General features: G+C 44.9%; 1 protein-coding gene across 1 annotated transcript in view; it reads right to left on the bottom strand.

Moving 5' to 3' along the window:
- Positions 1-22,326, bottom strand: part of MAPK8IP3 (mitogen-activated protein kinase 8 interacting protein 3) — a 92,584-nt gene that overhangs the window by 59,963 nt on the left and 10,295 nt on the right. The window contains exons 3-8 of the mRNA XM_060260427.1: positions 21,610-21,680; positions 20,972-21,063; positions 15,159-15,182; positions 10,005-10,140; positions 3,590-3,836; positions 1,879-1,978 (exon numbers count right to left, since the gene is read on the bottom strand). Of these exons, the coding sequence (XP_060116410.1) occupies positions 1,879-1,978; positions 3,590-3,836; positions 10,005-10,140; positions 15,159-15,182; positions 20,972-21,063; positions 21,610-21,680 (670 nt within the window). The remainder of the gene's footprint in view (positions 1-1,878; positions 1,979-3,589; positions 3,837-10,004; positions 10,141-15,158; positions 15,183-20,971; positions 21,064-21,609; positions 21,681-22,326) is intronic.

Below are 22,326 nucleotides of genomic sequence, written 5' to 3'. Positions count from 1 at the left end.
TCAGAGCGGCTCACAATCTCCTTTCCCTTCCTCCCCCACAACAGACACCCTGTGAGGTGGGTGGGGCTGGAGAGGGTTCTCACAGCAGCTGCCCTTTCAAGGACAACCTCTGCCAGAGCTATGGCTGACCCAAGGCCATGCTAGCAGGTGCAAGTGGAGGAGTGGGGAATCAAACCCGGTTCTCCCAGATAAGAGTCCGCACACTTAACCACTACACCAAACTAGCTCTCCACACCAAACTAGCTCTCCAGTATGCTCTCCAGCACACCAGTAGCTCATGAAGTAGATTTTTTTTTGCTCACAAAACTCCACAGCTTAGAGGGAGTATTGGATGTGACTGGCCATACTCCCCTCTTCTCTGCTTGTCATTATTGCATGCCATTTGTGGAAGACCCAAGGATCTAGGGATGGTGTGCAGCCAGAGGTAGAACATGTGCTTGGCAAACAGAAGGCCAAGACACTGGAAAACTGCAGACCATCAGAGCAGACAATATCAGGCTAGGTGGACCGATAGTCTGACCTGTATAAGATAGCTTCATACATAGATACATTTACTTGGAAACTGGCAGATGAGAGGGGGGAGAGCAGAGCATCTGAGATCAGGTAGGGGAACAACTAACCCAGTGGCGTCGAACTCATTTGTTATGAGGGCAGGCAAACTAGCATATCCAGATAGAGACACATTGATTCATAACAGCATGCTACACACTGAGCAGAATTAGCAAACTGTGAGATTCCGCATATTACAGATGTTCGGGGCGGGGGGTTGTAGCAGGAACTCCTTTGCATATTATGCCACACACCCTTGACATAGCCAATCCTCCTGAAGCTTACAGTAGGCCCTGTTCTAAGAGTCCTGTAAGCTCTAGGAGAATTGGCTACATCAAGGGTGTGTGCTCTAATATGCAAAGGGGTTCCTGCTGCAAGAAAAAGCCCTGAGAAATATAAACTTTATAAAAGACACAAACATAAAGATTTTTTAAAAAAACTTAAAACATGCTTAAAACATTAGCACTTGTTGGTCTTAAATGTGCTTTCTCTGTATCAGGAAACTGAGCAAAGGAAGCTCTGGCTTTCCTTTCTTCCCCAGGGGACCAGAAGGGGGAGGAGCCTCAGCCAATAGAAGGAACAGAGGCTTGGCTAAGTAGCTCCACTGTGCGATTCAGAGAGCCTTGCAAAGTAAGCTGTGATGCAGAAGGAGGCAAGAAAGAGGGAGAAGGAAGCAGATGACAGCCAGTTGCTCAGGGAACTGATAGGAGTCCTCCAGGGGCCTGATCTGGCCCCTGAGCCACATCTTTGACACCTGTGACCTAACCATTCCCATCTCAGTGCAGAAACAATAGCCATCAAGGGTTTGTTATAACATCCTATGTGTAATCCAATCTTTAAAGGTAAAGGTAGTCCCCTGTGCAAGCACCAGTCGTTTCTGACTCTGAGGTGACATTGTATCACAATGTTTTCATGGCAGATTTTTTAATAGGGTGGTTTGCCATTGCCTTCCCCAGTTATCTACACCCCCCCAGTACCCCCCCCCAAGCAAACTGGGTACTCATTTTACCAACCTTGGAAGGCTGGAAGGCCGAGTCAACCTCGAGCTGGCTACCTGAACCCAGCTTCCGCCGGGATCAAACTCAGGTCGTGAGCAGAGGGCTCCGACTGCAGTACTGCAGCTTTACCACTCTGCGCCACAGGGCTCTTACCTAATCTTAAATGGCCCGGTCCAACAAGGTCTCATTTATGTAAGATCCTTCCCCAGTCATCTACACTTTGCCCCCAATCTTTAGTGTCCTATGAATTGCCTGGCCACTCTGAGGCTGCCCCCAAAGAGGCTGCCTAATAAGAGCCAACGTATGTAGCAATTTAAAAAAAAGCATGTACCTGTTTCCAGTGCGCTCCAACCGGGGATCCTGACACATGTCCAACTCGGGAGTTGAGTCGATGTCTTGAAAATCTGACCCCTCATCACTACTTCCCATTCCTATCATTTGAAATGAGAAAAAAAAATAGAGCTCAGGAAAGCCGATGGAGCCTGGGGAGGTACAAAGGGGCGTACACCTCTCTGCTTATTGAGGAGACAGGTGATGCAGATCACAAGACAATAGCCCTTTCCACACCAGGTCCTATGAAGATTAAATGAGAATGAGCCAAGCCGTATGTTTGCCAGGCAGAACCTCTATTGAGCAGGGCTCTGAATAGGTCAAGCTGCTTCCCAAGCAAAGAAAGAGCACAGAAACATCGACCGAGGGGTGACATGATGTTTGTTAGCCCCAAATCTTTTTAATCTTTTCTTAAATGATATGGCAAAATATCTTAGTTCCATAAATGGGCATCCACCTAAGTTAAATGATCTCTCAGTTCCAATATTATTGTATGCTGATGATACAACTATACTTTCCTGCACAAGAGTCGGCCCGCAGCGATACCAGAAAGCTTTTAACAACTACTGCCAGCTTAACTCACTTGTTATAAACTACTCCAAATCTAAGGTTGTGGTCTTTTCTTAAAGTTGGCGACCACAAAAAATGGTATATAGGCAAGCACGAAATTGACCAATCCAAATGCTTTAAATATCTGGGCATAACCTTTAATTACAATCTCTAATGGGCAGTTCACTGTGACAGAATAATAAATATAGCTAGTTGTTCTTTATCTCAAATTAAACAGTTTTATTATAAAAAGGTAACCAATGTTTGCCTGCTGCAATCAGAGCTTTTAATGCTAAAACACTATCACAGATTTTGTACGTTATCCCTCTGTGGATTAATGCTCGGAACCAAAAAATAGAAAATATCCACGCTACATTTCTGCGACAACTTTTAGGAATCCCCAACCGTGTTCCTTATTTTGTAATCTGTTCAGAAACAGGCCAATCTATGATTGAAACAAAAGCCTGGACTCTAACTTTTAAATATTGGTTATGGATATTTTATAGGGCTGAACCAGCTAGCTTGCTCAACTACCTAAAAAGAGATCCTTATAATGCTGCTTGGCAAGATGGAATCATGTCGAGGCTCAAACACATGGGAATTGCAATTGACAATCTATTTTTATCTGATGGATCTTATAATTTTAGATTTATCAAACAGAGAATCTTAGATCTAGACTCTCATAAACTGTGCCCTGTCCAATTTTATACTTGCTCTCCTGCATCACTTGGACTTGATCAGACAGCCAGGAAAATGGCCAAATATTTATCTGAACTAGATAATCCGCAACATCAGAGAGCTTTTATGCTGGCTAGGATGAATGCATTTCCCTCCAATGTTCTCTATGGGAGATTTCTTCAAGTCCCCTTTAGTGAGAGACATTGTCTATGCGGGTCAAGCTTGCCAGATTCCATCCAGCATATCTTATTGAACTGCCAACTATATACTAATCTCCAGAAGGTTCTGTTAGATAGTCTAACCAAATGTGCTTTAGCTCTAAGAGAGGAGAGTTCTCTTTGATTTGTTAAGATCAAGTCCAAGAACTGTCACAAGCCAGGAAGGAGGACAAAGTTTACAGCCAGTCAGGAAGCATCCTAAGGGCTAGACAGTAAGCATTCCAAGGGCTAGTCAGGAAGCAACCCAGTGTCCACAGCTAGCCATACCTATGCACACATTCCTCATCTCCTGGGTGACCTGGACTTCCATATTTCGACTGTTCCGCTTCTCCCGAGACCGCTTGTTGTTCTTGGCTGTGATGCCATAGTCGTTCATGGGCTGAAGGCTCTCATTCAAGGGGGTGACGGCAGCAGAGGGCACAGATGATGTGGGGGTGTTGGATTTTGTCCCAGTGGTGCTCGGCGTTGCAGCTGCAGAAGACTGCCCAGATTCAGACATTTGCTCCGTTGGGCACTGTTACCCAGCATTGATTGGAGCACAGGGGAAAGAAAAAGGGGGAAAGGTGTCAGTACGTACTAGTTTATTTCCCCATTGGTGGCTGCTTTATAGCATTATGGGATGCAAGTGCTACTCTCTAGGAAGCCCATCATGGCAATGGTCAATGAGCAGCTCGTGCAGCCAGTTACAATGCAATGGTTCAGATTTTCATCAGAAAAGCCAAGCTCAAATCCCACAAAGCAGGATGGGTGCTCTGTTAACCTATTAGCCTAACCTACCCCCGCAGGTTTGTCATAAGGGATAAACTAAACTAGGGAGGGACGGAGGCTCAGTGGTAGAGCATCTGCTTGGTAAGCAGAAGGTCCCAGGTTCAATCCCTGTCATCTCCAACTAAAAAGGGTCCAGGCAAATAGACATGAAAAACCTCAGCTTTAAACCTTGGAGAGCCGCTGCCAGTCTGAGTAGACAATACTGACTTTGATGGACCAAGGGACTGATTCGGTATAAGGCAGCTTATATATATAGTATATATATATACTAGAACTCCAAAACATTCCATTTCTCATGTGTGCAACTCTCACGTACATAAAACATGCAACGTATAGAAAGCATACTGCTTCAGATCTATCAGAATTTGTGTTCCTTCAGACCATCCTTCTTTGAAAGAAGAGGAGGTGGGATGGATTGGACCACTGAAACAGCTCAGGGACAAGCCACAGAGCTGCAGCCTGACTGGTGACCATGACAGACATCAGTTCACCCACTTCCTCCTTCTATGCTGCCAAGCGCCATCCAGGCTAGGCTTGTGCTCAAGACAGCAGCCCATCAGGAACTTTCCTGGTAGGTTAAACTGGGTCCCAGTTACCTGGGAGAATGGCAGCCTAAAAAATTAGTTTATTGGTGGGCCAATCTGTCCCCAAGAGCAGACAGATTCCTGGAAAAGACCAGCAGCAGGAGTACTACACTGGAGAATTCCTGCAAACCTCAATGCACTATCCTGTTATATATGAAACCACAGAAGGGACAGAGCCACTCTACCCACACAGGACCAAGCTGGCTCTGTGGTCCCAAAGGGTTCATAGTTCAGCTACTAGTCATTGTTGGGATGGTTGTTCAGAACAGATTAAGAAGTCACAGTCAAAGATCCAGCAATGACTTGCAACAGGACTTCAAAACGCAAAGCAGTTAAAACAGGCGTGTCTTCGGACAAAGCAAGCTCTCAAGTTCTGCATCCAATCATGTGAGTTCCCTGTAGGGCCTTTTGTAATATGATATTCCCTGCACGGTAACCAAGGAAACAGCTGGAAGATCTGCAAACCAATCACCTCTGGAGTGGGGCAGGCCAATAATCCAATGGCAGCAGAATTCTAGGCATACGAAGCCAACACAGTCCCTTAACACCTATTCTGTATAAGTGAAAGGAGAGGTCCCTAACATGAGCTCTGTTTACTGGCAGGGACTGGGAATAAAAAAATGGTCTTGGAAGAGCACCCCCCTCAAGGGGCCACCTGGACTGTCTGTCTAGCCAGCTGCATGGGGTTCAGCCAGGCCAGCCACACCTTCCTTGTGTCACTTGGGGCTCAGTCACCACCACCATTCTCACTACTAGGCTGACCCAGCAAGGCTACTGGCCCACAAAGAAAATTTCCAGGAGCCATGATAGCTGATCTGCTCCTCGATTCTGCATTCCCAATCCATACCACCATCACCACCACCCAATTTCTCATCATGATTATCTGGAACAATGGTTGGACCAGAGCCAGCCAACTTCCTGCTTCAAATCTGTCCTTAGGGAGGAACTGTAGCTCAGTGGTAGAGTGTCTGCTTGGTCAGTGGAAGGTCTCAGGTTCAATTCCCGACATCTCCAACTAAAAAGGGTCCAGACAAGTAGGCGTGAAAAACCTCAGCGTGAGACCCTGGAGAGCAGCTGCCAGTCTGAGTAGACAACACTAACTTTGATGGACCGGGGGTCTGATTCAGTATAAGGCAGCTTCATATGCTCATATATGGGGACAATTTCTGATTTCACACTTTTCCAGGGATGCTTCAGAAACCATGACACCTGTGTGAAACATTAATTTGGTATGTATGATCCAAATTCATTCCTCCCCCCCCCCTCCAATTGAATCAACTGACAGGCCAATTCACACAAAACAGGGCTCCCTGGTTGAGTCTGGAGTCCCCATCCTGTGTCATAATAGAGTTATAGGTGACTTGAAGGTTCTCCACAACCAGGGCTTTTTTTGTAGCAAGAACTCCTTTGCATATTAGGCCACACACCCCTGATGTAGCCAATCCTCCTGGAGCTTACAGTAGTGCTGTAAGCTCTTGGAGGATTGGCCACATCAGGGGTGTGTGGCCTAATATGCAAAGGAGTTCCTGCTACAAAAAAAGTCCTGATAGTACCCTTCGGATCAGAACTGTGATGCCCATGGAGAAGCCTTCCTCTTTACCATTTACCCAACCTAAAACTATCCAGAGAGGGGGGTGGGACAATATTTCAGGGAACCTATATGTTTCCCCTACTGTTCCCCCACTTGGGAACTGTTTCAGGTTGGAAAAATGGCCCAGAGAAAAGCTGAAGCCCCTTTTCCGTATGAGCCAGTTCTGATCTGAATTGGGCACTTCACACACAGAAATGGAGGGGAATTCATCATTTATCTCTGTCTGCGTATCCCATAATGAGTGAATCAACCCTAACTCTCAGCTTCTGTTCAGACAGTTGCTGCTATTACAATGGTGCTGTTACAATGATGGCGATGAAGAGGCTGATACTGGTATAGGCTTCTGTTCCCATACCATCTTATGATTTCACAGCTTTCAAAATAAAAGGGGGGGGGGAGCATAGCAGAATGGCAACTGAAAACTGTGAGAAGATGGCCGCTCAACCCTTTGCAATCATACCTTTCTGAAAGGCAAAGGATGCTCATGCTCTGCTTGGAAGAGAAACTAGATTAGGAGTCATGCATGTTAATCTGATCCGGTTGACTAGACAGGTACTTTCTCTGACTAAGCAATGACAAAACACTGTATTGTATAATGGCCCTTCCTCTACACACATACACTTGATTCTTTAATGCAATTTCGCACTTGTACTGACAGCTGGTTTACAGTACAGTGGGGCAGAGTTTTGTTTGCACACCACCAAAAAGAATAGTGCTTTGCTTGCAACCTACTGCCTGAAGGAGTAAGTAATATTAGGAGCAAATTTAGGGTATCCTACTCGTTTCTCAGTTCCTGGGAGCCTAATTCTGGAGATACTTGGGAGCGGGGGGGGGGGAGTAAATAATTAAAGGTTTCAGATTAATTAATTAAGGTGCCCACCAATAGAGAAGGCCACCAACTACAGCTGGGTAAGATTCAGAGGTCTACCCCACCTCTTCCCTGTAGGTCACTTTGGGGGTGGGTAAATGTACACCAAAGGTTACTGGATCATTCAAGCCTCTGAGAGACAGCGTGATTACTCAGCCTCAGAGGAAACTGTCTGTTGAACCTCTGCAGGAGTCAGTGCTCCAGGCTTCTTTTCTTCCAAAGGTGCCACTGGACTCTAACTTTGTTCTTTCCAAGTCATTAGTCACTTGTGCAGAAACACAGTGTCTATTTCTTACTCAGTTTCTTACTATTTCTACCCTACAGTAACTTTTTTTTTTTAGATACAGAGGTGCCTCCAAATGTAAGTCAGAGTAGAAAAACATATGCATCAAATATCAGCGATTCAGGGTTTAAATCACTGCTTGTCTCTAGTCAAAATGCTCGCCTCAGAGACGCTGCATGTGATAAGTCACATCAGAACCCACAGTACTCGACAACACGGCGTTCTCCAGTCCACATTACAGATTTCCTATACCCAAAGTCACTTCCATTTTGGAAAGGGCATGGTTCCCACACAGACAGCAATTCCACGTGCTTACAGTACTGACAGGAGGCCAGACATTGCCTCTCACCAACACACACAGAGTGATTTACAGCAGCTTCCATCTACACATGGGAACTGCTCTTTTTTCTACACAAAAGTGACTTCTGTGAAAAGACCGATATGTGAAGCAGCCCTTCTCAGGGCTGGCCCTGCCACTAGGCAAACTAGGCCGCTGCCTAGGGAGTCGGTCTTCTGAGGGTGCCAGATTGGGTGCCCTCATGTGACTCAGTGACATTATCAGTGCAAGGGGAAGGTGTGTGCCAGAAGTTAGCTTTGCCAAGAGTGCCGGACAGTCTAGGGCTGGCCCTGACCCTTGTATAAGACTGAAGATACTTTACTTCATCCTCTTCCTGTGGTAGAGTGAGAGTGCAGCTTCCCACCAGGTACATTCATCCTGCCTCTAAGGCCACAAGGCATCCCCCTGCAGGTGTAACATTTGAAGCATGCAGGCCACATAGCTCATGTGTTTAGGCTTGACTGGAAGAACAAATTAATATTTGGAATTCCAACCTTGCTTGTCTTACCCTTCCTCCAAAGTGCTCAGGGTGATAAACATGTGAAACAAGAGAGCTCGCAGGTATGAGTAAGGTATATAGGAGAACACTCTGTGAGAGCTTTAACTAATATATATTGAAAACAATACTTTAAACAATATTTTAAATCACAATATTTCCACATTAATTTGAAATTATTTCACAGTCCATTTTACAGCATACAATGTTTTTCTTCGTTTGTAGGACTTCCTGAAGTCCAGTTCCCCAATGCAGGTGTGGCTGCAGTTCCCAAAGTGGTGTGGCCGCTGCAACTGGACTGCTGCTTCTGCCCACTTTCAGAGAATCCTTCTTCACGCAGCTCACCAAGGGACACAGTTTCAATTTGGCTCGGCTCTGCTTATCTCCAGGGATCAAGCAGGGCTTCACATTTCTCTTTGTCCTTCGCTTCCTCTGAAAGGGCCGAACATTAATTTCAATTGAAACTGTGTCCCTTGGTGAGCTGCGTGAAGAAGGATTCTCTGAAAGTGGGCAGAAGCAGCAGTCCAGTTGCAGCGGCCACACCAGTTTGGGAACTGCAGCCACACCTGCATTGGTGAACTGGACTTCAGGAAGTCCTACAAACAAACAAAAAAACATTGCATATTGCAAAATGGACTGTGAAATAATTTCAAATTAATATGGAAATATTGTGATTTAAAATATTGTTTAAAATATTATTTACAATATATATTAGTTAAAGCTCTCACAGAGTGTTCTCCTATATACCTTACAGAGTGATAAACATGGCTGTCCTTTCTCTTTATTGTCACAACAGCCCTGCAAGGTAGGTTAGACTGAGAGCAACTGGCCCGAGGTCACCCATCAAGCTTCTTGGCAGAGTGAAGATCTTGAACTCAGGCCTCCAAAACTGTAGGCCAACATTAACCACTATACTACACCAGCTTTCTGCAACTTTTTGTTTTGTTTTGTCTAACAAGCCCTTTCTGCCCAATGTTATTAATTGTTGCTTTCATGGTTTTGTATGCATTTTAGCTCTAGTTTTAACTAGACGCTATGTTTTGATACGGCACGGGCAGCTGTGACTCTTGAAAAGCAGCTTGAATCTTGCTCAACTTTTTCATAGTTTTTAAGATGTGATTTTATTATGTATGGTTTAATTTGTTAGCTGCAGGGCTTTTTTGTACAGGAACTCCTTTGCATATTAGGCCACACATCCCTGAGATAGCCAATCCTCCAAGAGCTTACAGTTGGCCCCGTAAGAAAAGCCCTGTAAGCTCTTGGAGTGTGTGGGTGTGTGGCCTAATATGCAAAGGAGTTCCTGCTACAAAGAAAAGACCTGGCGGCCCTTATTAGGGCAGAAAGGCAGGTTACTCTTTTTGTGAAATAAAATAATTCAAACAGAATGCACCACACCAGTTGGGCCTTGATGTGTTGGGTCTGTGACCTTTTGGCCCCTATTCAAACATCACGATCAGTGTTCTCAAAAGCAGGACAACTTTGCCCGGAGGTCAGGACAGGAAGGTTCAATCGCGCTCTCCTACCGCATGTAGGAAGAAAACTGAGTAAAGTATCATTCCCCCTGGACCACAGACACTTAATAGAAAAGGAGAGGAAATCAAGAGAAAACCCTCGAAGACAGGGTTTAGCTCAGCAAAGCATCCGTGCAGAAACAGGTATAAAGCTGCAAAGGGTTCCAGACACACAGAGCTCTCCTTATGAAGATGCTATTAACACAGAGGCGGGCAGCCCTCATTGCCGGACGGTGTATAAAACCTTGTAGCTGGAGTGGGACTGCAGCTGGCCGAGGTCAGTCAGGTGCCAGTGGTCCACTGCGGGGGCGATCTTGGCCCCCACCTGCCCACGTACCATGCCATCTGTGAGGGGGATGTTCAGAGAATTGGGACGGCTCCTATGAGAGAGACAGACAGACAGAAAGAAGAGGGGAGGGAAAGCATCAGAGAAAGCACCAGCCGACATTGGAAATATAGAAACCAACAAAATAAACCTTTGTAGTTATAATTGAAGCAACTTAATTACTTTCCCATTCAGAAAGGCTCACGGCAATCAGTGCCAGATTAAACCCTGTGGAGGCTCCCAGGCAGTCAAAATTTTAAGGCCCCCTTGCAAATTGTCTCAGATTCGGAGCACCCGCTTCACCACCTATGGTCCCTGCTGCAGCCTGCAGGCACCTTCTTAAAACCCCCTTTTACTAAGCTGTGGGGGAAAGGCACAGAGAGGCAAACTTGGCGACTACACCAGCAGCTGGGCAAAGAGCCCCTCTGTGCATGCAGGCTGGGAGGGCTGCAAGCAGGGGGGAAACCAGGGGGAAAGCCAGCCTGGGGCCCCTAAAGGTGTGGGGGTCCACAGGCCAGTGCCTACTTGGCTTAATTGTTAATCCGGCCCTGACAGCACTCCTGGAACAAATCTGGGGATGCAATCATCCAGAACTAGAATAGCACAGGGGTCTCCCGAGGCAGTGGTGTGCCTATGAATCCTAAATGTGGCTGCACATGTCCTCCAAGTTCACAAATGTGCATTGCCATGTTATGATTAGATTCTGATGTACCTTTGGGATAATGCTGTTGTTCCAGGATACCATTTTATTCAGATTACACAGCTCACTTTTTTACAACTTTTTTATATTGCCATTTGATTTACAGGGATGTTTGTTTCACTTCCTGTGATTTAATGTATTTTTCCTGGAATCAACCTTGGATATATATTTGGAGAGGCAGCCCACAAGTACTTTGACATACAGAAACAAGTCTTACTGAAAATCAGACTTTCCGTTTTATAAAAAAAAATCTCTAGTCCTCGTGGATGTGAAAATACGCCTGGAGAAACCTGCAAAGCTACAGGGCGGTGACTGCATAAAACCTTCTGTGGCTGGGTCTTCAGTGCCTTCCCCAGCACTTTGCCTTGGGACTACTACAATCCAAACACATTGTATAGTTTATTCTGTAAGTTCTGCACAAGTCATTGCAGAATTTCAGCTTCTCAGGGTGCAAAATGTGGCCTGCACTCATGCATGACTTGTAAACCGTTTTTTTGTAGCAAAAGTCCCAAGTGTTACCGAGGTGTATGAATCTGCATTGGATATACAACATGCAGTTGCCTTACAGTAGGAGTTGTTCAACTGTGGGATCAGCTGCCTAGGGAGATGATGAGCTCCCCATTATCAGCAGTCTTCAGGTAGCAGCTGCTTGTCAGGGATGCTTTAGGCTGATCCTGCACTGAGCAGGGGGTTGGACTAGATGGCCTCCAGAACTCAATGCTGTGATTCTGTGAACTGGAGTTCACCACTGACTCCAATATCAGATTGAACCCCTCTCTGAGTCACACATAAAACACTGGGCGTAAAAACAGATGTGGCACATTTATTGTGTATATTTATGATATATACACATGCAGATATTCAACAATAGCCTTGTACTTGATGTCTGGTTGGATTCTTCCTCCCGAACCAGAGACATTTCATCTCCTGTCGGCTTTCCCCCAAGATTTAGTTTAAAAACTGCTCTGCCACCTTTTTGATTTTAAGCGACAGTGTGTGTGATCCAACAAGGCTTCTCTTGTGTTCTTACCGGCTTGCTATCAGTAAGTTTTTCTTCTCAGGGCATGGTGAGAAGTAAAAAAAAGAAATATCTTTTCCTGGCTGTCAGATTGCAGTGGAAACGAGTGGCCTAAAACCCCCAACCTTCTTCTTTTTTGTTTGTTTTATCAAAAAATCAAATGCAAAACAAAGACAAAATTCACAGAAAACTGAAACAGTATGAACATTTCCATTTTAAAAGTATAACATCTTACTATAAAACATTCTGTGTGGTAGGACATTTCGTTCAGATAGGTAACTTATTACTGGGTACCATACAGCAATAAAAAGGGTTTCATAATTTTCAGTCAAAGGAATCTGGGTCTGAACAGAAATCTTAGTTATTATAAAGTATTCCCAGAGTCTTTGTTGCCATGCTAGGAGAGATGGGGGATTTTTTATCTATTCAGTGTGCCACAAGTGTAGTCCAGGCAGCTGATATTAACATATGTATTCTTTCTAAGTTTGTTTTATCTTTCCCAAGATCCACCCATTTATTGAGGAGAAGCACTTCAGGTTTCAAAGGTAGGTGTGTGTTTGTAATAAGTGCAATATGTTGTATGATAGTTTCCGGAAGTTCTGTATATATGTACAGGTCCACCATCAATGAAAGTAGTCTCCAATTTCGCCACATTGTTTTATACATTTTAGGCTTATGTCGCTATTTATGTGGTAGAGCACCATTGGAGGTAGGTACCCCCAACCCTCTCCATGATTTGTAGACTGGGCCCCTTTAAGAATGATTGGGCAGACTTTGATGACCCCTCCATGCCATCTAGCACCTTCCTGCAGCGGGTGGGGTGGGGGATAAATGTTTGCTTCCTACTACAGTTCAGAAGCAGGGGGCAGGGAGTTCGGGTTCTGTTCCATTCCTATGAATCTACCCTGAGACCTAGAGCGGTACAGGGATTAGAACACTGAATACAGACAGACGTGTGATTTCAAGCCATGAAGCTACCTAGCCTACAAGGAGGATGAGGAGGGTAAGGTGTTTGGAAGATCATATCCACAGACCTGACCACTTTTGAAGAACATCTTGGACAGATCATGAAAATAACTTGACCTGTCCTATAGGCAAGATGCAAAATGGTTCCTAGAACGCCCTTCCATCAGGGCTGCGGTTTTGGCAGGGGAGGGGAGGGAAGTCTTCAGAGCTGCAAAGAATTTTTCTTTTTGCAGCAAAATGTTCTGAGCAACATGGAAATCTGCAGCCCTGCTGCATTCAGCTCTCCTGAGCTGGGGGTGCTGCAGTAATGCCTGGGAGCCTCTGCCCAGCTGTTCCTTGGCCGCCGTCCATCCATAGGGAACTGGCTAAGAGACAGCTTGGCCTGAGATCTTGCATTAAATTCATGTATTGGCACTCAAGCCCCCAGAGGCACAAAGAAAAACATAATAAACATATGGATAAACATATGGGGCGGAGGTCCATCAGTGATGAACTTTCCATAGTAGTATCCCCCTTCCTCTAGCCATCTGAAGTGCCATAGTCCAATCCTTAGGACTGTACTACTGCATTCTAGTGCATGCTGATGAACAGATCCTTTGAATGATATTGATTTTACTTCTTGCTATGCCCATCCAATAGAAATCTGGCCCTGTGTGAATTTAAATTGCTCTATGTTGCTCGTCAGTTTTTACATAGGCATTTTTAGAGAATGCAATTCATTGTTGTACTGTTTTATTGATGATTTCTAAGTTGCTTTTGATTCTGTGTTGGGAGAAAGGTAGAAAACAAATTTATTTAAATAAAACAATATATTTTTTTAAAAAATCTGCCACCTGCCTAAATCCAGCCTCTGTTTCAAGAGGAGAGGGAATTCAGATCCAGCCTGACCACTGGTTGAAAATTTATTTCTTGCGGCCTGAATATCCTTTTCTTTAAGCCCAGCTGTACAGGTGATGCTTGTGGCTAAAGGAGGGCTAATTAAAACATTTTGACAGGAGTGTGGCCCTTTAAGTTCTAAGGAGGTATTACGCCTGGTTATAAAACACAACCAACCTTTGTTTCAATTATCTTACCGTTCAAGGTGGAACCTGGATAACTTTGGAAATGGTACATCACCAATTTTGTTGTTCATTCATTTATACTGATTTGTGTATGTCAATGATTCAGAGTTGAAATTTTATTGCAATTTATGACTGTCTTTTTACAGATCTGAATCCACTATGTTTGTATGGGCTTACTTTTATCATGCTCCATTTTGCAATGATGAATACTGTCATAATTAACGTTAGGCTTGATTTTTTTTTACTGTTATATAACTTTTAATTAATTGGATCATAATTTTATCTTATATTTTATATTAGATCCCTTGATGAAGTAAATTATGACATGTGTAGGGGATCCACAAACACTTAATACTTTCCCCTTACACCTGTTCTTCCGCATTCTTTCTGCCTACTGGTGCAGCTGTTCTTGGTTTTTTTGCTACTTCAAATATGCAAAAATCACTGCAAATAAAGCCCATGGCAGCTCCGTGGTGCAGTGTGGTAAAGCTGCAGTACTGCAGTCCAAACTCTGCTCACAACCTGAGTTCAATCCCAGCGGAAGCTGGGTTCAGGTAGCCAGCTCCAGGTTGACTCAGCCTTCCATCCTTCTGAGGTCGGTAAAATGAGTACCCAGCTTGCTGCGGGGAAAGGGCAGATGACTAGGGAAGGCAATGGCAAACCACCCTGTTAAAAGTCTGCCATGAAAACATTGTGAAAGCAACGTCACCCCAGAGTTGGATAGGACTAGTGCTTGCACAGAAGAAGAAGAATTGCAGATTTACATCTCGCCCTTCTCCCTGAATCAGAGACTCAGAGCAGCTTACAATCTCCTATATCTTCTCCCCCCCCCCCAACAGACACCCTGTGAGGTGAATGGGTCTGAAAGGGCTCTTACAGCAGCTGCCCTTTCAAGGACAACTCCTACAAGAGCGATGGCTGGCCCAAGGCCATTCCAACAGGTGCAAGTGGAGGACTGGGGAATCAAACTCGGTTCTCCCTGATAAGAGTCCTCACACCTAACCACTACACCAAACTGGCTCTCTACAGGAGACTACCTTTATCTTTAAAAAAAAAAAAAACATCACCAATGCCCTCTTCAGGCTCTGGGACTCAGAAGCTCTCCAAAAGGTTCCCAACAGGTTATGCCAATAAAAGTTTTTGGAATTGGAATTGGTTCCCAACACAGACTGCACCTTGGGGGGAGGGGGAACATCCACATTTAGACTGACCCCTACTTTCCATATCACCTCCCACATTTGAGCCGACCCTCATTTTCTCTACCCCCTACCCAACACACACAAATATAAAGTACACATAACCCCAAAAAGCCAGATAGTAGGAATTACCTTTTCCTCCATGACTGACGGTGACTGAAGTGACAAACAGAGAGCAGCCAACACAAGAGAGGCAACGGCACAAGAAGCAAGACAAGAGAACAACCATTAGAGTGCAGAGGTCATGCAAGCGCACTGACGCATGTTATGTGCTCACACAAAATGTTTACTCAAATGGGAATGGAAGATGTTCTACATCCAGCCTCACAAAGCATGCAGCTGTCTTGAGGGCACGACACACACACGCACAATCACTCTGTGATGGACAATGAACAGACAGAGCCAGGCTGGTGCCCATTTCCTATACAAGTATATTGGGGTGGGACATTCTTGAGGACTGAAGGTGCTGGTTCAATGTGTCCAACCCCCACACACCCTGGGCGGGAGGAAGAGGCAATCACGGGTCACCAGCCAACAAAGTTCTCCTGTTCCATCTTGGACTTTCTGCCTGTCCCAGAGGTCTCTTCTGGTTTAGCTCTGAAGTCAACCACAAAAAGAGGGGAAGAGAATCTAAACCAGGGTTGGGCAAACTGTGGCTCAGGAGCCACATGTGGCTCTTTCGCACATAGTGTGTGGCTCTTGAAGCTCCCACCACCCCATCAGCCGGCTTGGAAAAGGCATTTGTCTCTTTAAATCTCTTAAATCACTTCCTTAAGCCAAGCTGGCTGGTGGCTTAGAGAATGTATTCAAAGTTAAAGTTGCTTTCTTTCTACCTTTTCCCCTCTCCTTCCTTCCTTCCACCCTCCCTCCTGCCTTGCAGCTCTCAAACACCTGATATTCATGTACCACAGCTCTCAAACATCTCACGTTCAATCTGTGTGGCTCTTTAAGTTAAGCACATTTGGCCAACCCTGATCTAAACCAACCAAGCATAAACCTCCAAAGGAGGTTCAAAATACTAAGGAGCCAAAGGTTAAAAACATCAATAGTTAAAGACAAAAGTACACGTGTTTATTACAAAAACATATAAAAATCTTGTAGGGGCCCAAATAAAGCTTCATAAAACCATCAAAGTGACAAATGTGTATGAAAGATACATATATGACCTGACGCATTTCAGCCTCCAAAAAGGCCTTCAGAGGTCAAACACAAAGGCTCAGGTACCCTTGTGTATCAATAAACAACACATGACTCAAAATGGAATGTTCCGATATGGATACAAATGACACCATTTTTGGAAGGCCACAAATGTAACTGGCCTTATGGCAACACAGCAATTACATATACAGCAAATAATATTGCAAATATGTACTTCCCAGTTCAGGTCCTAAAATCTAAAGTAAAATCCCTTTATCAGGATCAGTGTAACCTCAGTATGTATTTTGTCCATAACTATTGATGTTTCTAACCTTTGGCCCCTTAGTCTTCTAAACTTCCTTTGGGAGGTTTAGTTCTAAAGTCAGCCTGAACCCATTCCATCGCTTCACCATAATGAAATGAATAAACTCAGGCCCACATAGGACGTGGCAGTCAGCCACGAGAGTTGTTGAAAAAACACAGATCTGGCCCAAGCATGAAGAAAACAGAGGGTGGGGCTGTGATGGGTGGGAAATCAGGCACAAGTCTCCTGCGATGTGATTTAACAGATTTTTCTTTAGTGGACAAAATATCGCATTGACTTTAACTTCCTGAAGTTGTTTTCACTTGTTACAGAAACATTGACAGTTCCATGTTCAGAAAGAACTCACCACATTTTTTAAAAGGCATTTATCAGGCATGAAGGAAGCCAGTTCAGATAATTACTACGGAGCAAGGGAAGGGTGGTTAAGCTTTCCCATCATGCTGTTTGACAAACTGAAAACGTTTAGTCAGGTAAACCTGTATGGGGACCCATATATACCAGCAGGCAAATCACAGCTCCCTGGTGCCATTTTACTTACAGAAAATAGAGGGAAATGATTGGCCGCACTCCCTGTCCAAAAGTGAACTGAGCCCCACTGAACTGATAATTTCATTTTGGAAACACTGACAATTCCAGATGCAGAACTCCCAAAAACTGGTTTAGCCCTGAAACCAAAGGTAAAGGGGCCACAGAAGATAAGCTGAAGGCAATCTCATCTGGTCACTCTTCCTTCTTTCTACACAACCACAAGAGACCCAGGCTTAAAAACATAGAAGTCTGTGTTATTGTGTCCAGTTTAGCTTTGACACTTTATTCGGTGCCCTAAGAATTCCAGCTTTCCTTTATAAAATAAAAACAAGCTTCAAGCCTGCAGAATGAAGTGTTTTTGTTTTGTTTTTTTTTTGGGGGGGGGAAGATGCAGGTGAGGCTCCAGGAGCCAGAAAAGGGGTGGCAGGGAGGGGCATACTAGGACCCCGGGGATAAGAATTTCACTGTCCTGTAGAATCAACAAGGCAAAGCAAACAAGCCAATGTTCATTTCCTTAAATAGGCGTAAACCCATATTGGCTGTGCAGAATTTGTTTATTTTTTTTAAGAGTATGTAATATAGTCTGATCAGACTGGGGCACTAAATCACATGCCCAGGAAACACCATTTGCTGTCCCTCATTGCTAAAGCTTATCAGGCCTGTTCACACAGAAAAGGCACTCATCTTCAGTTCAGCAAAAGGTTCCCCAAGATATCGGTGAAGTTGCCTACTTGGGAATAAGCCTTCACAGTGGCCCGTTTTTAACTGTACTGGACCAGCAGTTAGAACTTCCACGGAATTTTGATGCAGTCTCTATTTGGAACTGTGCAGAAGTTTATCTTGACTCCATTGTGATCCAACAAGTTCCCTCCCCCCCACCGTTTACATTGTGCTGTCTTGTGACAAGTATATGTACATTCCATCTGAATACACATTCATTTGTGTGTCTATCAGCCTATAATCACAGTGTTTTGTCTTGTTTTGCACCACACTCATAAGATTCAGATTTCAGTCCCCTCCTACCTCCAGTCATTGAAAACCAGTCTGGGATGAAACCTGAAGGGTAATCAGATCCCTAAAAGAAGTACATATGGACATATGAAGCTGCCTTATACTGAATCAGACCTTCGGTCCATCAAAGTCAGTGGCTCTCCAGGATCTCAAGCTGAGGTTTTTCATACCTACCTGCCTGGACCCTTTTGAGTTGGAGATGCCAGGGATTGAACCTAGGACCTTCTGCTTACCAAGCAGATGTTCTACCACTGAACCACTGTCCCTCCCCTATTTTCAATAATCTTTATGGCTGGTCCACACAGTCTGCTTCCCCTATGCATGAACAGCCTTGGCTGCTGCTCAGACACCTGAATGCTAGCCACTGCTGCATGGACAATACATTAATAGATCACCAAGCATGTGCCTCAAAATCTGCATGTGTATCAGGAAATCCAGCTGTCTGAACCAGCCAGTCTCTCTGCAGCCACACTCACAAGGAGCAAATAGCTGCTCAAATACACAGAACAGACTAACATAGAATATCCAGCACGAGGGGTGAGGATGGAAGCTAGAAATGCACACAAACTACCCACCCATGCAAAAAGTGCAACAAACATCCTGAGAGTGGATGAGGCACACTGCGTTGCATATGTATGCAATAGTGCAGCCGAAAGCATGGAAATGCACACATCTCTCCAAAAGACTGGGCAGAAAGCGACACACGACAAGCCAAATGTGGAGAGGGAGCATAGGAAAAATGAACATGGTGGGGCAACTATACAGCTCTGAAGCCATATGCTCACAAGGCACGGCCTGGAATGAAGGGAAAAGCCCCAGCACCATGGTACACTCACAGAGGATGCCCTGACCTTTGTCAAAGACCTGTGCAGTGTGGCACCTCTTCTTCGTCCCAAGAGGATAACAACACACCAGTGCCCAGTGGCACAACAAAGGACTCTTCCAGCTCAGAGTACAAAAAAATAAGTGTTGCCATGTTCCACATCTCATCCATTGGCTGTTCCACCACTATTCCTGGTATACCCCATCATATTGCTCCCCTTACACAACTGCCTAAAGATCACAGTTGTCTGAAAACAGGGGAAGGACATTTTATGGCTGGAACGATTTCTGTCCACATTATTAGGGGGAGGTATTTGTGAGTTTCCTGCACTGTGCAGGGGGTTGGACTAGATGACCCTGGAGGTCCCTTCCAACTCTATGATTCTATTGCTTTGCTCCCCACCAGAGGCTGATCTAGGGATGATCGCCACAACACTCTAGGGCCTCTGACAACTTTGCTTTGGGGATATTGATTTCTCAAAGCCAAGTTTCTATGCAAAGGAGGGAGAAGGACAACACAGAGGAACAAGATTTTCTAGGGAAGTGGATGGCTAGCAGTTTGGCCAGTGGTCCACTGCAGAGGGCAGTACAGGGGCAAAAGACAGAACCCAGACGGATGACATTTGATGGAAACCTGGATCTTGATGGAAAGCTGTGGGAAAAGAAGGTAATCTGAAGCAGAAGTGGAGTGAAGGAGAGGGACTTCTCTTGCCAGTCAGTTTCCTTCCAAGCTAGAGAGCAAGAAGGGGGAGGAAACCTGCAAAGGAGGTGAGGATGGATAAGAACTGCCTGTCACTTCTCCCCTTTAATCTGCAATTTTCAACAAAGTCTTGGGGACTCAACTCCAGGTCTCTGCTGAACATCTCAGGACTTGCCCAGGCATGACATTTCCCACATGTTCAGTTGCAAGCCACCTGTTAAATGTTGTTTAAATGTCTGATTAGACTCCTTTTCTTCTGTGTTAGCCTTCCAAGAAAACAGCTTCCCCATATACCAAAGAGTGTCCCCCTCATCCCCTTTGTCAGAGCACCAAGAAGGGATGTTGCTGTCTGTCTGGACTTGGCCCCTGGTGATCAAGGCCCCAGAGAAAGAGGCAAAGGGAAACTGTCTACTGTCTAGGGCAGGGGTGTCAAACATGTGGCCGGGGGCCGAGTCAGGCCCCCGGAGGGCTCCTATCAGGCCCCCAAGCAACTGGCTGTCATCATGTTTTGTTCTCCCTCTCTCTTGCTTCCTTCTGCATAACAGCTTGCTTTGTGAGGCTTGCTCAATCGCACAGGAGTTACAGAGTGAAGCCCCTATTTCTCCCTTGGCTAAGGCTCCTCCCTTGGGGAGGAAGGGAGAGAGAGCTTGCTTTGCTCTCTCAATCACACAGCGCAGCTACTGAGGCAACCCTCTCCTCCTTCTATTGCCTGAGGCTCCTCCCCATCCTGGTCGCCTGGGGAAGGAAGGAAAGAGTCAGAATTTTCTTCGCCCAGTTCCCTGGATCCCATGAGAAAAATATAAAGTAAGCACCTTTAAGATCAACAAGTGTTAATGTTTTAAGCATGTTTTAAGTTTTTTCTTTAAAAATATTTAATTGTGTTTGTTTGTGTTCTTTATAAAGCTTGTATCTCTGCTACCGAATCTTAAATAGGTACACACATGGCCCAGCCCAACAAGGACTCATTTATGTCTGATCCGGCCCTCATAACAAATAAGTTCAACACTGCTGGTCTAGGGAGCACTGCTTTTTTGGAAGGATAATGAGAAAAAAGAGCAACAGTGAAAAAGCAGCTATCCTGTGAAATGGACACGTGAGCAATGCAAAGTCCAGCTACATCCAGACTCTTTCACTCAATTCCCCTTCCAGGAACATCAAATTTCCAGGTCGCTGAGACTAAGCAATTTCAAACAGCTTTCTGTCTGGCCTGGGACAGAGACTGCAGACAGCATAAAGGCAAGGCAGTCAATGGGAGAAAACGCAAGATGAATCCAGCTGCAGAAACACTGGCTGGGGCTCCTTTCAGTCATTTTTTGAGGAAAGCACTGGGAAGGGCCAACCAGGAACTGGATCAACACTGCATGCACACACACAAAATAAGCCCAAAATGCTTGCAAGCACAGACCAAGGATGCACCCCTACCTCCTCCCTGGAAGACCACTCTCATTTTGACTATTTCCTGCCACCTGCTGCATCTTGGAACGCTCAATGTGTTCTACGTAGGTCTGAATCATCTGTGAAAACAAGAGAAGAATTGAGAAATGACTCCTCTTTGAGCTGTGCCATCAAGGTGCTTGGCAAAATACACAAGACAGGTTCTGGCTCCAAAGCCTTACCCTCTGAGGCAAGGAAGATAAGAAAATGAGACAGAGATAACAGAAGTGGGGGGATGCTTTTTTTTTTTGCAGTTATACATAGTGTGTAAGAGTCCTAGGAACACACAAGGTGTGAGTTCTTTACGGTTGTAAACAATACACACAATTCTACCCCATGAATTTACAGGTGAGCAATGTGCTATTTTGATATGCTTGTACAACTGACTAGGCACAGACATCAGGAAGCAAAGACCTGAGGAGTCTTCCCAATATGATTGTGACTACTGAGACTGTCAATACGTCTGGAGGATAGGAGGACACATCTATTTGCATCAAGAAACAAAGCTTTTAAGGACATGACTAGCTTTAACTGCCTCTTCCTGTCTGAAACCATACATCGGGTGCCTGCAAGCCATCTCCCACGAACTACTATCCACACCAATGAAAGGTGAAACAGTCAGATACCTCTGTGTGGCGTTGATGAAGGGCGTTGTATTCTTTCTTCATTTCTGATTCACGTTCTTCCAACCGGGAAACTGTTCATTAAGGAGAAAAAGGAAAAGAGAATAATTTAAATTTTATTGTGAACCCTAAAAAATCTTAGCAGTTTTGTTGCCTTTTTCAGTAAATTTTCCAGCCCAAGCTGACTATTTTTTTTTTTAAATGGAGGCAACCAGAGAAGAGCACAATATTTCAAAGGTGGCACTGGTAACCTCAGACTGATTTGGCACTAGGGCTTGTTCCGGGTGGAGAGCCTTTTTGCTCCCGGCGCTTCTCTCCATTTTTGCACAAGTTGCTGTGGAGCTGCGGGTTGGCTTGCTACTTTCCCATAGCAAGCAAAAACCGCTTGTAAGAGGATCTAGCTTGCCATGGGAAAGTGGAGTGCCAACTCACAGCTCTGCAGCAGCCTGTGTGAAAACAGAGAGAAGCGTCGGGAGCAAAAGGGCTCCCCACCCGGAACAAGCTTAGTCTGAAACTGGTCTCACAGAAATATACGGAGTCATTTCAGTACTGGCTTATTTGTTTTCAGTCTGCTTCCCAATAATCCCTAGCCAACACTGAGTCAGTTTGGTTCTTTATTATTATGGCAATTCGATCAACATATAATCAGTTTTACAGTTTACAGTTTTACAATTTTACAGAATGATTCTATTTCAGAGGAGGAGGAGGAGAAGAAAAAGA

The sequence above is a fragment of the Heteronotia binoei genome, chromosome 20, assembly GCF_032191835.1.
Source record: "Heteronotia binoei isolate CCM8104 ecotype False Entrance Well chromosome 20, APGP_CSIRO_Hbin_v1, whole genome shotgun sequence".
Lineage (NCBI taxonomy): Eukaryota > Metazoa > Chordata > Lepidosauria > Squamata > Gekkonidae > Heteronotia > Heteronotia binoei.
Note: the sequence above shows the minus strand (reverse complement) of the source record. Positions and strands in the feature narration are given on the sequence as shown.